The following is a 12,558-nucleotide window of genomic DNA, read 5'->3' as shown; positions in this document are numbered from 1 at the left end:
TTTTCATCAGTCGCTTGTGATTTCGAGTTCGAAGAAGCTTAAGCAACCCAACAAACCCAACAAAATGAAATCCCTGGTAAGATACAAAACTGCGAATCGCTACTTGTACTTTGTAATACTTGTCGATCATCACGTACGTCGCGTTGATCACGGCGAGGATCATTCCACGAGCTTTTTTACGGGAAATATGTTAACCGGAGGATTGTTATTCCACGCACGCAGTTGATCCTCTTCGCCATCTTCGCCGTTGTTGCGGCCTTCCCTGAACAGGAACGAGAACGCCGTGGAATCCTCGCGGCTCCAGCCCTGGCTGCACCATGGGTCGGAGGAGCCAAAATCGCGGCTGCACCCGCTGTTGCCATCGCTGCCGCTCCTAAGCTCCTCGCGGCGCGTAAGTAGCCTTATCGCTTACCAATTATCGAGTACTCCACCTGCAACAACACCGTCTTCCTCTATTCCGCATCTTCCAGCATCTTACAATTTTCCAAGGAATTCTTTACAAATTTCCCAGCAATTTTTCCACGTTTGTTTCCCTGAGCCTAATTTTCTTAAACCTAAGTCTAATTTCAAGCTTGGCGACTTTCGCGAAATCCTGATTACCACGCGGTACTCGCAAGCCAGAATCATAGTTGCAAAGTTGTAGGCAAGTGACTGGTGTCTAATGCAAATTTCATGTACCTTCACAGCAGCAGTCGTTGCCGCTCCCGCCCTTGCAGCTCCGTGGGGATTGAAAGGATGGTAAAGCACTATTTAGTATCCCGGCGTAACTGGACCTGAAGTATTATAGTGAACATCGGCGATGGGAAGCCCTCTCATCGTGAAAAATTTGAATTCGGCGATTGGTCGCACCCGACACCCCCTTTTGGCCGCAATTCCGATCCATTCCCCACATTTGGTGCCACGAAAAATTACTCATCCCCCCCTCCCCTTTGTAATTTAAATTTTACTATCAGATAATAAACCTATTCTAGAAATTACAAAAAAACCCGTCTGTTTTCTTCTTCAAATTCTCTCTTCAAACCCTAGATGGAACCATCGACCAGTTCGTTTAAATTAATGAACACGGGACAAATTAGAAACGCGTATGCATACGTTAATGCCGTCACGATTGCTCGCGAATAATTTCACGTACGTTAGCATCGTTGTGAATATTTTCCGCGATTCAAGGTATCCGCCATTTCTACGTTAATTATTGCCTCCGTACCGGGCGGTTATAACGCATTCAACGTGTAAACATACGAATCGCATAATTAATTTGTTAATTACGAATATGTGGCATTAGCGCAACAGTTGCGACAGTTGCTCGGCGAAAGAATCGATTCGATAACGATCCCGTGCAGAAAATATTCCAAGCGTGATAATTAAACGTGTTACCCCGTTGTAATTCATCGCGTGCACGCCGTGTTGCATTCCGCCTATAAAGTTCGAATCTATAATTCGCGTTTGCTGGATTCCTATTACGTGGAAGAGCTGTATAAACGAGGGACAGGAAATCCAATCGCTTCTAATTACTTCCAACTTAAACACTCGCCATATGCTTTCCGATATCGAAGAGTTTACGTAGTTTCAACGTAATATATCCGAATAGAAATTAACACGATACGCCACTTGTATCCAATTTCGTAGTTTGCTGTACACGTTGGTTAAATCTTGGCAGGAGAAATGCCTTCGTTAGTAATTTTCCTCCATTTTCAACGGGCGTAATTAATACTGCGAATGGCGAGGGAAGAAAGTGCTTGTATTTTAAATTGCAGTTCCCAAGTTACAGTGTCTTGCTCGCTGTAGGCCACCCAAGTTACACCGAATTCATTATTTCACGTGTCCTTTCATTGGCAACGGCCACAGGCGAAGGAGCAGCGGTAATGCGTTTAACAATCTAATTAGAAACTGGAACGACTGGTCCTGGGGGGGCCACGAGTGGTCGCTAACTTTTACGGCTACCTAAGTAGCATTAAACTTGAATTAAGCGAGACTTGGTTCGGATTTGATTATCGGGATTAACGTGTTCGGGATTGAAAGTATCGCAGAAACGGAAGATTACAGTGCAGCTTCGTTTATTAACGTGGAAAAGCGTAACAATTACGAGTCACTAGTTACGAGGATAGAATGCGACCTCGGAGCAACTGTAACGCGTTGTTTGCATTGTTAGGAATAATAGCAAATCTTGCATATATGTGCACAATGTCGATAATGTAGCATGCGAGCTATGCGTGAAATGTATGAAGTGTATGTAAATGAAGTAGTGACACCTATTGTTGCAATATAAACCTACTTACCTCGTTGCATACATAGAGTGTCCCAGCAACGTTATACAACCGAGAAGCGAGTGATTTTACGTGGAAAAATAAATTGAAAATGAAGAATAAAATTTTTCTATTTAAAGCTTCGTTATCGAGAAAATCGACTTTGAACAGTGACCATGCAAGTGTGCATTAGTTGCGACTTAGATGGATAAATCAGTAATACATCAGCAACGATGGTACAAATAAGTAGAGAGCGATTCTGCATGGAAAAACGAATCGAAAATAAAGAATAAAATTTTTTAATTTGAAGCTTCTTTATGGAGGAAATTGGCTTTGAATATTCACCGAGTACGTGTGCACTTAGCAATGGCTCATAAATACAACCAAGGAGGGGGTAATTTTACGTGGAAAAATAAATTGAAAATGAAGAATATTCATTGTATAACCTAACTTTCATAAGAGAGCATGGTAGTTACACGTCATTTGGACCTGGACTTCTTCGAAATCGTGTAACGATGTTAAAAATCGACGAATTTTAAGAAAAATGGTACTATATCATGCTTCATAGTCCTACTTATCTATTGGAATAAAAATTGTTTCCAAAGTAAAATTTTTCTAAAATAATTTGTTGTCATCTTTTGATGCATCCGTCCCCCAATTCGACGGCAAGATCAGCGACGATTATTAGACCTGCGAAGGAAAATCATTTCCATCATTACATTCCCAGTTCACCCCAAAGTCTTGCAATTTCCAACTAATCGAACTTCAATCTCTCAATAACCTACCGCGATTCATTATCAATCAAGCTTTAACGCGATCTTTAGCCAAAACGAAGTTAAGGTAATTTGGAAAATTACACGGCGTAACCAACCGAAATTGTTTTCAAGTTCCACTGCTTAGTATTACCATACGATTACATAGTTCGTTAACTATTCTAGCGTAATGACCGAAGTTGGTTAACAAATTCCGAGTTTAATCGGGAGCGTTTGAAGAGACAGAGCGAAGCAGTTACCGGCAGACGCTCCACGACTGGAGCGCCATTGGAGGTCCCAATTACCGCGGCAGACCCAGCAGCGGGCCCAATTAACGCGTCAGTACCAGCACCAGATCCGACCGAAGTGAAGGGGCCAGTAGCTGGCCCAAACAAGCTACTGGTTGCTGACTCAGGGGCTTCTGGTCCTGAGACCGCCTCACTAGGTAGCACTCTGCCATGATCAACCACATGACTCTCATAGATGGATTTGACAATGGCCGGGACGACGACGAGGATGTCACGGGACACGATTAATGTTATAACCAGAATATGTCATTAAAGGCACGCGTATGCAGGATCGACACTTAACTGTATTTCAGGAAATAGTTATAAAAGACTTTAATAAAATAACTGGATATTCCTCCTATGACCTTTAGTCCATGGATCTAGAGGATGTTGAAAAACGCACGAAAAACTGTGAGCAAGCATTGACTGGTTTATTAAAGAATCGATGGGTTTTTATGCATATGGTTGTCTCATTTTTAAACGGGTGACGAATGATTAGGGTTGGGTTTGGGTTGTCACGTCAGCTGCCGTTACATCGAACACTGTAATCGAGACGTCAGGGATTTTCAACGCAATTGACATTCGAACAAGTTTCGAAAATACAAAGCTGTAGCATTCGAGGTTAATTCCAAATTTTGCCAAGCTCCGAGTCCAAAATCTTTGGTATATATATGAATATAAACGATCGGAGGTATGTTACACGTGTTTTTCGAAGCTGTCCGCGTGGTTTGACGAATGGACACACGCGTGTATGTACCTCGCGGCTGCCGACATCGATCGACGAGCAGATAAATTCAATTAGCGATCAAAAATTTCACCACGGTGATAATACGTTTTCTCTAACAGTCCGAGACAGGTGACAACTGCTCGATCGCGAGATTACGCGGATGAAATGTGATAAATGGAATTATCGAATTATCCCATCTGAACTTCCGATGTATGACCATCCGGGACTGACACTTCACCATGTACTTCATGTTGATCTGGTTTTGTTAGTCTTTAGCTGGCTGATGATTGATGCTCGACTCTCCTCGCACGTCGCCTGTGTACGCGATTTGTTGGAACCCGAGCTCTCGATTATGGCAATGAACAATCAACGATATACTAGGTGAAGTAAAAAGAAATCCATTATTTTTGCATGAAATTGAATATAACGAAAGACGAAGTAAGTTAACAATATTGGCCCCCACCCAGAATATTTCAGTATTTGTATTTATAAAAAGAAATCCATCATTTTTGCATGAAATATATATATGTAGGATCATTTTTAGGTGGACTGACCTAAGATAGTATTATTGGCTTTTTAATAGAATAAAATAATTCTCATACCATTCCTAGATATATTAGGCGAAGTAAAAAGAAATCCATTACTTTTGCATTCAATTTCATGCAAAAATAAATAAATAACGTAAATATAAATTTAATTCAAAATAAATTTTTGCTTCACCTAATATATGCAGAAATGGAATGAGAATTATTTTATTCTATTAAGAAGCCAACAATATTTAATTCAATAATAATCAATATCAAATTCAATTTCATGCAAAAATAATGGATTTCTTTTTACTTCACCTAATATATGCTGGAATGGAATGAGAATTATTTTATTCTATTAAAAAGCCAACAAAACTATCTTAAGTCAATCCACCTGAAAATGATCCTACATATATATATTTAATTTTTGTAGGATCATATGGGTCTGTTCGAAAAGTATGACGTGGTGGAATAATGGTGATATATAAGACAGTTTAATGAGACCACGTGACCAATACACGAATGGCAACATATTTACATATTTACAATAGATGTAGCGATTAGCCTCATCGCCATATATTATAGAAGTGCATGCATATGTTAATGACCATCGAATAGCTCGCTATTAATTTCACGGTCGTTAGTATCGTTCGGAACATTTTCAACGATTTAAGGTACCTCCCATTTCTATGTTAATTATTGTCACCAAATAGAACACGCGTTAACAACGCATTCAACGTGTAAACATACGAACCGCATAATCAATTTGTTAATTACAAATATGTGTCATTAACGCAACAGTTGCTCGGCGAAAGAATCGATTTGACAATCACCCTGTGTTGCTCTTCGCTTATAACATTGGAATATGTAATTAGCGTTTGTTGAATTTTTATTACCCAGTGGTGCTGTATAAGCAGGAAATTGAATGGTTTCTAAATGCTTTAAACTTTAAACTCGCCATGTGCTTTCTGATAATAAACAGTTTACATAATTTGAACATAATACACATTTATTGTTAGAAGCTTAGTCAAAAATATCAATTGTGACACGTCTGTTCAATGAGAGTCACAAATAGATTTTGAATTATATTCCTTTTTCTTTATTATACTGGTGTGTGTATGTGTGTGTGTGGGTGAGCTCGTCACGGTCCATGGTAAACGTTTGTAAAGCAAACACTTCACAAATAGATTTTGAATTATATTCCTTTTTCTTTATTATACTGGTGTGTGTATGTGTGTGTGGGTGAGCTCGTCACGGTCCATGGTAAACGTTTGTAAAGCAAACACCATTGTGTTGTGCCATTGTGATCAATATATATTGTAAGACGAGTTTACAATTATCTGGAGCTATTTATCGATAGCATATGCAGTACAGTTATACCTTATTCTTATGAATAGTGCAGTAATCATATCAGATATCGCTTTATATAGCGACTACAATAACTGTCAACCAATACTGGTTTTAAAGAATGCATTGCCACTTATCAAGAATACCGCTACATTGAGAACAAGCTGAACGTTGACAAGGGTCGTAGGCCCGTCGTCCGTGACTTAGCGAGGGCCTATGTGCAGTCGTGGAAAACATTATACAGGCGAAATAGCAACGGCCAACGAACGGCCATATATAAATAACAAACCCAAATATTATTTGTTAATTAGAATAAAGCGTTAAAGAAGTATCCAAAAGCCTTTAATCGAAGCTTCCAGAACTTTCAAGCAGTCCTCTGAAAATTTATATATATATATTAAACGATTTAACGTAATATACGCATATTCAAATGAATTCATTTAACCAAACTCTGTAACCAACACTAATACCCAAGTAGCATTAAACTGGAATTAAACCAGACACGGTTCCAGTTTGACCATCAGGATTAAGGTGTTCGGGATTGAAAGTATAAACCGGTGATTACAGTGTAGCTTCATTTATTAACGTACAAAAGCGTAACAAGGGTATGGCTAGTTACAAGGGTAAAATTCGCGACAGAACCTCGGAGAAACTCGAACGCGTTGTCCGCGTGAATCGAACAGACCGCTCGTGGCAAACGAAAAATGAATACTCGTCGTCGTTTCAGCCTTCTGTGCATCCATTGATTCAGATCGTCGATTTATCTTCCGCTCGGAACAACGCTGAGCTTTGATCCAAGTCCCGCGGACGGAGGTCGATGAGGAGCCGCTTGCAGGTTCACGAGAGAGATCGTTCGAGTCGCCTTAAGCTCTTGGGGCCGAATCCTGGATGTCGATGTTCTACCACAGGCCCAGGGCTGCGGCTCCTGGTGCGACTACTGCCCCTGAGGGACCAGCGACGACCGTGGGACCTACCAAGGAAACGTTATTCTCAACCTTACATTCCCATTTTATAATTGAGACCGCCCAAAATTTTCGCGATGTCCAGCCAATCGAATTTCCATATTTTCTTAATTTCATGACACTGTTCGCAAACGTTTAACGCGATACGTCCTCCATCGAGGTTTAACGCGATCGTTGCCTAACACGAAGTTAGGGTAATCTGGAAAATTACCCGGCGTTATCAGCCGAAATTGTTCCAAAGTTCTACTTCCTGGCATAACCATACGATTACATAGTTCGTTAACTATTCTACCGTAACGACAGAAGTTTGCCAACAAATTCCGAGCTTAATCAGAAGCGTTCGACGCGACAGAACGAAGCGCTTACCTGCAGCCGGTCCCACGACCGCAGCAGCACCAGCAGCGGGCCCGACTACCGCGGCAGAACCAACAGCTGGACCGACCACAGCGGTGGGGCCAGCAGCAGGCCCGACTACGGCCGCTGGCGCAGCGACGGGTCCTATAACCGCAGCCGCGGGTGCTAATGGTCCCGCGACAGCCACTCCAGGCAGCACCCCACCAAGGACTACCGCTCCATTGTGTCCCCAGCCCAGGGAACGACGCTCACGGTCGGGGTTGGCTGAGGCGATGGCCAGGGCGGCGACGAGGACAATCTGCAATTGACACGTCAGAGATTTGACACAGTTCACCTCTCGATCAAGTTCCAAACGTGCCTAGTTACGATTCTCGAGGTTTCTTTCACATTTTCCCAAGCTTCCAGTCTAACCTCTTCGATACGAAATACATCGATCGAGTACAAACGATCGGACATATCGTTTAACGAATTGACACACTCTTGCATGTACTTCGCGCTTGTGGACATTGATCGACGAGCAGATAAATTCAATTAGCAATAAAAAAGCTTCGACACAGTGATTATACGTTCTCCCTAACAATCCGAGACAGCTGACAACTGGAGGGAATTAAATAATTAATACCATGCTCCGAGTGTAACTACGGTTGTCAACATCGATCGACGAGTGGATAAATTCGATTAACAGTAAAAAATTCCATCACGATAATTACACGTTTCCCGTAACAATCCGAGACAACTGCTGTCAACTGCTCGATCTTGAGATCGTGCTTACAAAGTGTGACAAAAATAATGATCACTCCGATAACTATATTCTAACTAGTACACGGAGTTCATGGAATAAATATCTCACCATGTACTTCATGTTGATCGGGTTTTGTTAGTCTTCAGCTGGCTGGTGACTGATGCTCAACCCTCCTGACACGTCGCCTTATATACTCGATCGGCGACGACCGGTAGGATGCAACCTTCAACCCCGCATGAAAGTAGGAATAACAAACGAGCCAGGGTGCGGTCATAGGCGGCTGGTATCAGAGCAGGCGATACACCGGAGTTCCGGGTCCAACGTCACATGGACGAGAGCCGTTATCACGAGGAGACGTGTTGCAGCCTCGAATCGTGCTTACCGGTTACCGCAATAACGCTCGCTGCGAGAGCACAGGATTTTCCCGCTGGTCAGCAACGCGTGTCGCGGGGAATTCGCTGATCGCCTCGTTGCGAGCTTCCACCCGCTGCGAAACTCGCCGCGTATTTCGGCCACTTTGATGAACGTGCATAATCACCACTCGCAGGTGAAATTGTCGAAATCGGTAGTTCCTGCGAATTGTTCGCAGTTTGCCCGGGAACAACCGGGCCAGCGATGTTTTTCCAGGAAACAACTGCGGATTTTAACGAATTCTTGCCGCATCCATATTAAGGGGCGTGTTTGCATTCGCAATGTTGCGAAACTCGACCAGCCGAATTATCGTTTAACGCACACACAACGCTGCATGTGAGTTAATAATTAATCTCTCTGCTTCCAGACGTGTAACTCGGCTAGTTTCGTGTTAATTACACCAACCAGACTACGATTGCGTATCGAATAGCGATGTTCGTGTGTACGTAGGTAGCATCGAGACTGTTAAAGGGTTATAACGTAAAGGAATAGTGGTAACAGTGGGAAAATTATAGATCTTTTAACCACCTGCTCTGGAAAGACGTGTCACGCACGTTGTAACGCTTTCGTCACAGAATCGCCAACGACGTGCTATACACGTGGTTAGGCAATTGTTACAGAAACAATAGACCGTTCTGGCACACGCGTCTGTGAATTTCTTGCCACCGCAAGTGGTTAAACGAACGAAGGATTAGAAATGGCCAGTTTAGGGCCACGCAGGTCACGAGACGTCTCCAGGAAACGAGAGACAAAAGACAAAACGCAGAGAAAAGGATCGTCCACACATCATTAGGACTTAGAGTTTACTTTACTATTTAGTTTTTACTGCAACAGGCACGAAATATTCGACGAGCTTCGAATTCGATACACCCTGCGACCCAAATAGACGAATTACCTTTTGACAGCTTGTAGACTACTCTTGCGCGTCACGGAGATACGCATCGTGACAATTTCCCGAGTAAGGTGTCATAAAATGCTATTCTATTGCATAAACGAAAGGGTCCTAGGTAGAAGTCAAAAATCGGAACGCATTGCGGAATTCTGGCTTCGTACGATGCAAAAGCACGTTGTTTCTCATACCGTTTATTGTTCTTTCATTATAACGGCAAACAGCGTGGCAATACGCGTCTAGGGAAATAGTCGAGGGAAAAGGAAGCGGCGAATCAATTTCCAGGCAGAAATTTCGAGGCAGCCAGCGATGCGATGGTTCGCAAAGAATAAACGAGCTCCGATCGCGCGCGAATAAAACAGCGAAGGGTGGCCGTTCCGTGGTGCCCTTTTATTTCGGCCGGGTCGGGTCCAGCAGTTTTCCAGCATGGCTACCGGTAATCCGTCCTTTGAATCCGCGCGCCGGCATCCGGCTGGAACAGCGTAATTGCGCGTGTCAGATTTGTCAAGTTGGAAATCGTGGTCCGCGAGCCTTTGCCTCGCCCGTGCGAATTTACGGCCAGCCACGAGTTTCCGCGAAGCGTTGCACTTCCACCCAACTCGCCAAGTGTTTCTTCGCTGATGGAATAATTGGGGAAACTTGGTCGCAGAATGGACCACAGTGTGAGTTATTCGCGCTGTTCGGACGGAAAGTTCCGGGTAGAGTTGGCGAGTCGATTCGACGTTGGTCACGTTTGGGATTTTCGCGTGATCGAAGTCGAGTCCCTCTGCCGATGCTAACTTCCGGAATTAATTTCCGTTCAGGTATTGTCGAACCACGTTTCGCGATGTCATCGTGGTAACAGCATTTCCCCGTAGCTCTTCGATCGTAAACCGATGACGATCCCGAGTTCCAAATTGGTGTCAATGAGTCCCATTAACGGTCCCTGCGCGACGATTTGCTATTGAACGCGTTTTTGGTACAGCTATCGAACTACCGGGTCGTTTTATTATTCCATTACGTGGCAGTTGTCAACGAAAGTGAAATTTTGTCATCGAGATCCACTTCGCGACCCGTTTACGATTGACCGTTTACGCGACCCTTCGAGTGACTGGGAAGCTAGAATTCACACCTAACGACGGACCCCTGCGCCACGATTTGCTATTAACACTTTCGGTATGGAAGAGCTGGCCGCGGTTATACATCCGTGGTACGAGGAAGTTTCCCACAAGAGTGGTGGCACTGGAAGCCACGAAAATGGGTTTTGCGGTATTCGTAGAAATCTCTAGCGTGATTGACACTAAACTTTTCATTCGGACCGCGACAGTTATCGGTGAGGTTTCGTGGATGCCGCCAATAGGCGACGGTAGTACCTAGAGAAGGTTTCGTAGATACCACTAATAGGAGACGGTAGTACCCAGAGAACATTTCATGGCCGCCGCCATTTGGCAGTAATAATACCGAAAGGGTTAAGGGACGTCAGGTTCTCGGTATATGTATGGGCCTACCGGGTCGTTTTATTATTCCATTACGTGGTAGTTGTCAACGGAAGTGAAATTCTGTCATCGAGGTCCACTTCCCGACCCATTTACGATTGACCATTTACGCGACCCTTCGAGTGACTGGGAAGCTAGAGTTCACGCCTGACGACGGACCCCTGCGCGACGATTTGCTTTTAAAGGACGTCACGTTTTCGGTCCAGGTGTGAGCCTATTAGGTCGTTTTATCATTTCATTACGTGACAGTTGTCAATGACAGTGAAATTCTGTCATGGAGGTCCACTTCCCGACCCATCCGCGATTGACCGTTTACGCGACCCTTCTAGTGACTGGGAAGTTAGAATTCACGTTTGACATCGGATTGCTCGTGGATCCGTGATCGCGAGTATCCCCCTGGGGTCCGTCGAAAATCGGACGCGAGACTGGAACGGGCAGATATTGAAAAGTTGGAGTCTTTGTGACGAGTCTACGAGGTCGGTTCCTCTCGCGGAATATCCGTTCGATTCGCAGGCATCACCCTTTCAGCGCTTCTTCGACCCTTTGTGTCAAAGGTTATCGATTATCGGAAACCTTCTGGCCCTGTTTGCGTGACGCTGCATCTCGTTCCCGTCCATCGATCCTCCTGCTGATCGTCTGTGCTCGAACACGCTTCGTGTCACTCCTTTTGCCAGGGATTATTAGTGGCAACGTGGAATTCCGATTAATATTTCTGGGATCGGGAGTAGGTCGAGCGAAAATAGTCGGACGTATCCAATGGGAGCGGGTTTATCGACGAGCAGTCTTCGTCCCACGCGGAACCGATCGGTCTTTCGAATCTTCTCGACGTTTCAGATATGCGATGAATTTTTTAAATCGACCCTCGCTATTTCCAGTGCCCCGACTTGTGGAAACGGGTATACATCCTTGGTCTCGAAAAAGATAAACTGGAAACCCAATTTTCACTTATACGTTTATTTAGACGAGCCGAGAACTCGCTGCTCGGGAACGCGATGCTCGGAGAAACGAAAGACGAAGCACAAAATTAAATAAAATATCGATATTATGGAATCGAGGTTAATCGTATATCAAAATGAAGCCATGACTCGAATTATCCAATGGAGTATAAATTATTTACAATTAATAATCACGTTTAGATTATTCCCAGCGTGACTAGCTAAGAGATGTCAATAGTCTACGAGATTAATCAAAATTCCAAAAACGAAAGGAACATCGAAAAATATTTTTCTATTGACAGGAACGAAGAATGACAGGATCTAGGCAAGATCTAAGCTGAATTCAGGAATAGGATACGTCGATGAGCATCGGTTGTCCAATCTGTCAACAGGCTAGCTGACTCTGCGAAAGGAGTCGAAGCGAGGGTCAAAATGTTCCATATTCCGGCATGAATCTCCCAAACGTGCAGTAATTCTCGAGTCTCGCGATTAACGAACATCCATCGTCGTTCGCGACACGCGAAACAAAATTCGGCCTCGAACGATTTCGCCAGGCGAACATTTACGACCCTCCTATTTCATGCAGATAAACGGCGGGGATCAGCCAATTTCGATTTCATTATCGTCCCATGATTTAATAGCACCCCATTAGCTTGCAGAGTCAATATCGTGTTTTCGTAAATTAATCCAAGCGTCCATTAAACGTCACCGGGTTTTTCTCGTGGGCCAGGCCTGCGTTACGTTGCAACGATAACAACGATGGACCATAATTAGGTGGCCGGGGCAATTAGCGTTATTAGCCGCGGCTTAAACGAGTACGAACGAACGCTCGATGAAACGCGCGTATAGACACCGGGGGCAGAGAATTGAGCGAGAATTGCGAGCGTTGGCAGGAGTACCGCACGAG

At 43.9% G+C, this 12,558-nt stretch overlaps 2 protein-coding genes across 3 annotated transcripts; one reads left to right on the top strand and one right to left on the bottom strand.

Moving 5' to 3' along the window:
* On the top strand, positions 1–985 carry Apd-2 (apidermin 2). 2 transcript variants are annotated; one of them, XM_017910396.1, is made up of 3 exons: positions 1–76; positions 223–391; positions 690–985. In XM_017910396.1, exons 1-3 carry the CDS (start codon positions 65–67, stop codon positions 740–742), a joined length of 234 nt encoding a protein of 77 aa, XP_017765885.1. In that variant the 5' UTR covers positions 1–64; the 3' UTR covers positions 743–985. The 2 variants fall into 2 exon arrangements, with proteins under 2 accessions (XP_017765885.1, XP_017765883.1); XM_017910394.1 differs by having other exon boundaries at positions 687–985.
* Positions 986–6,456: 5,471 nt separating this feature from the next.
* Apd-1 (apidermin 1) lies at positions 6,457–8,093 on the bottom strand. Its single transcript, XM_017910393.1, has 3 exons — positions 8,050–8,093; positions 7,212–7,497; positions 6,457–6,853 (listed from the first exon to the last, which is right to left on the bottom strand). Exons 1-3 carry the CDS (start codon positions 8,059–8,061, stop codon positions 6,783–6,785), a joined length of 369 nt encoding a protein of 122 aa, XP_017765882.1. The 5' UTR covers positions 8,062–8,093; the 3' UTR covers positions 6,457–6,782.
* Positions 8,094–12,558: the final 4,465 nt, after the last annotated feature.

Source organism: Eufriesea mexicana, unplaced genomic scaffold (genome assembly GCF_001483705.2).
Source record: "Eufriesea mexicana isolate 0111107269 unplaced genomic scaffold, ASM148370v2 scaffold100, whole genome shotgun sequence".
NCBI lineage: Eukaryota > Metazoa > Arthropoda > Insecta > Hymenoptera > Apidae > Eufriesea > Eufriesea mexicana.
The sequence above is the reverse complement of the archived record's forward strand: the minus strand, read 5'-3'. Positions and strand labels throughout refer to the sequence as shown.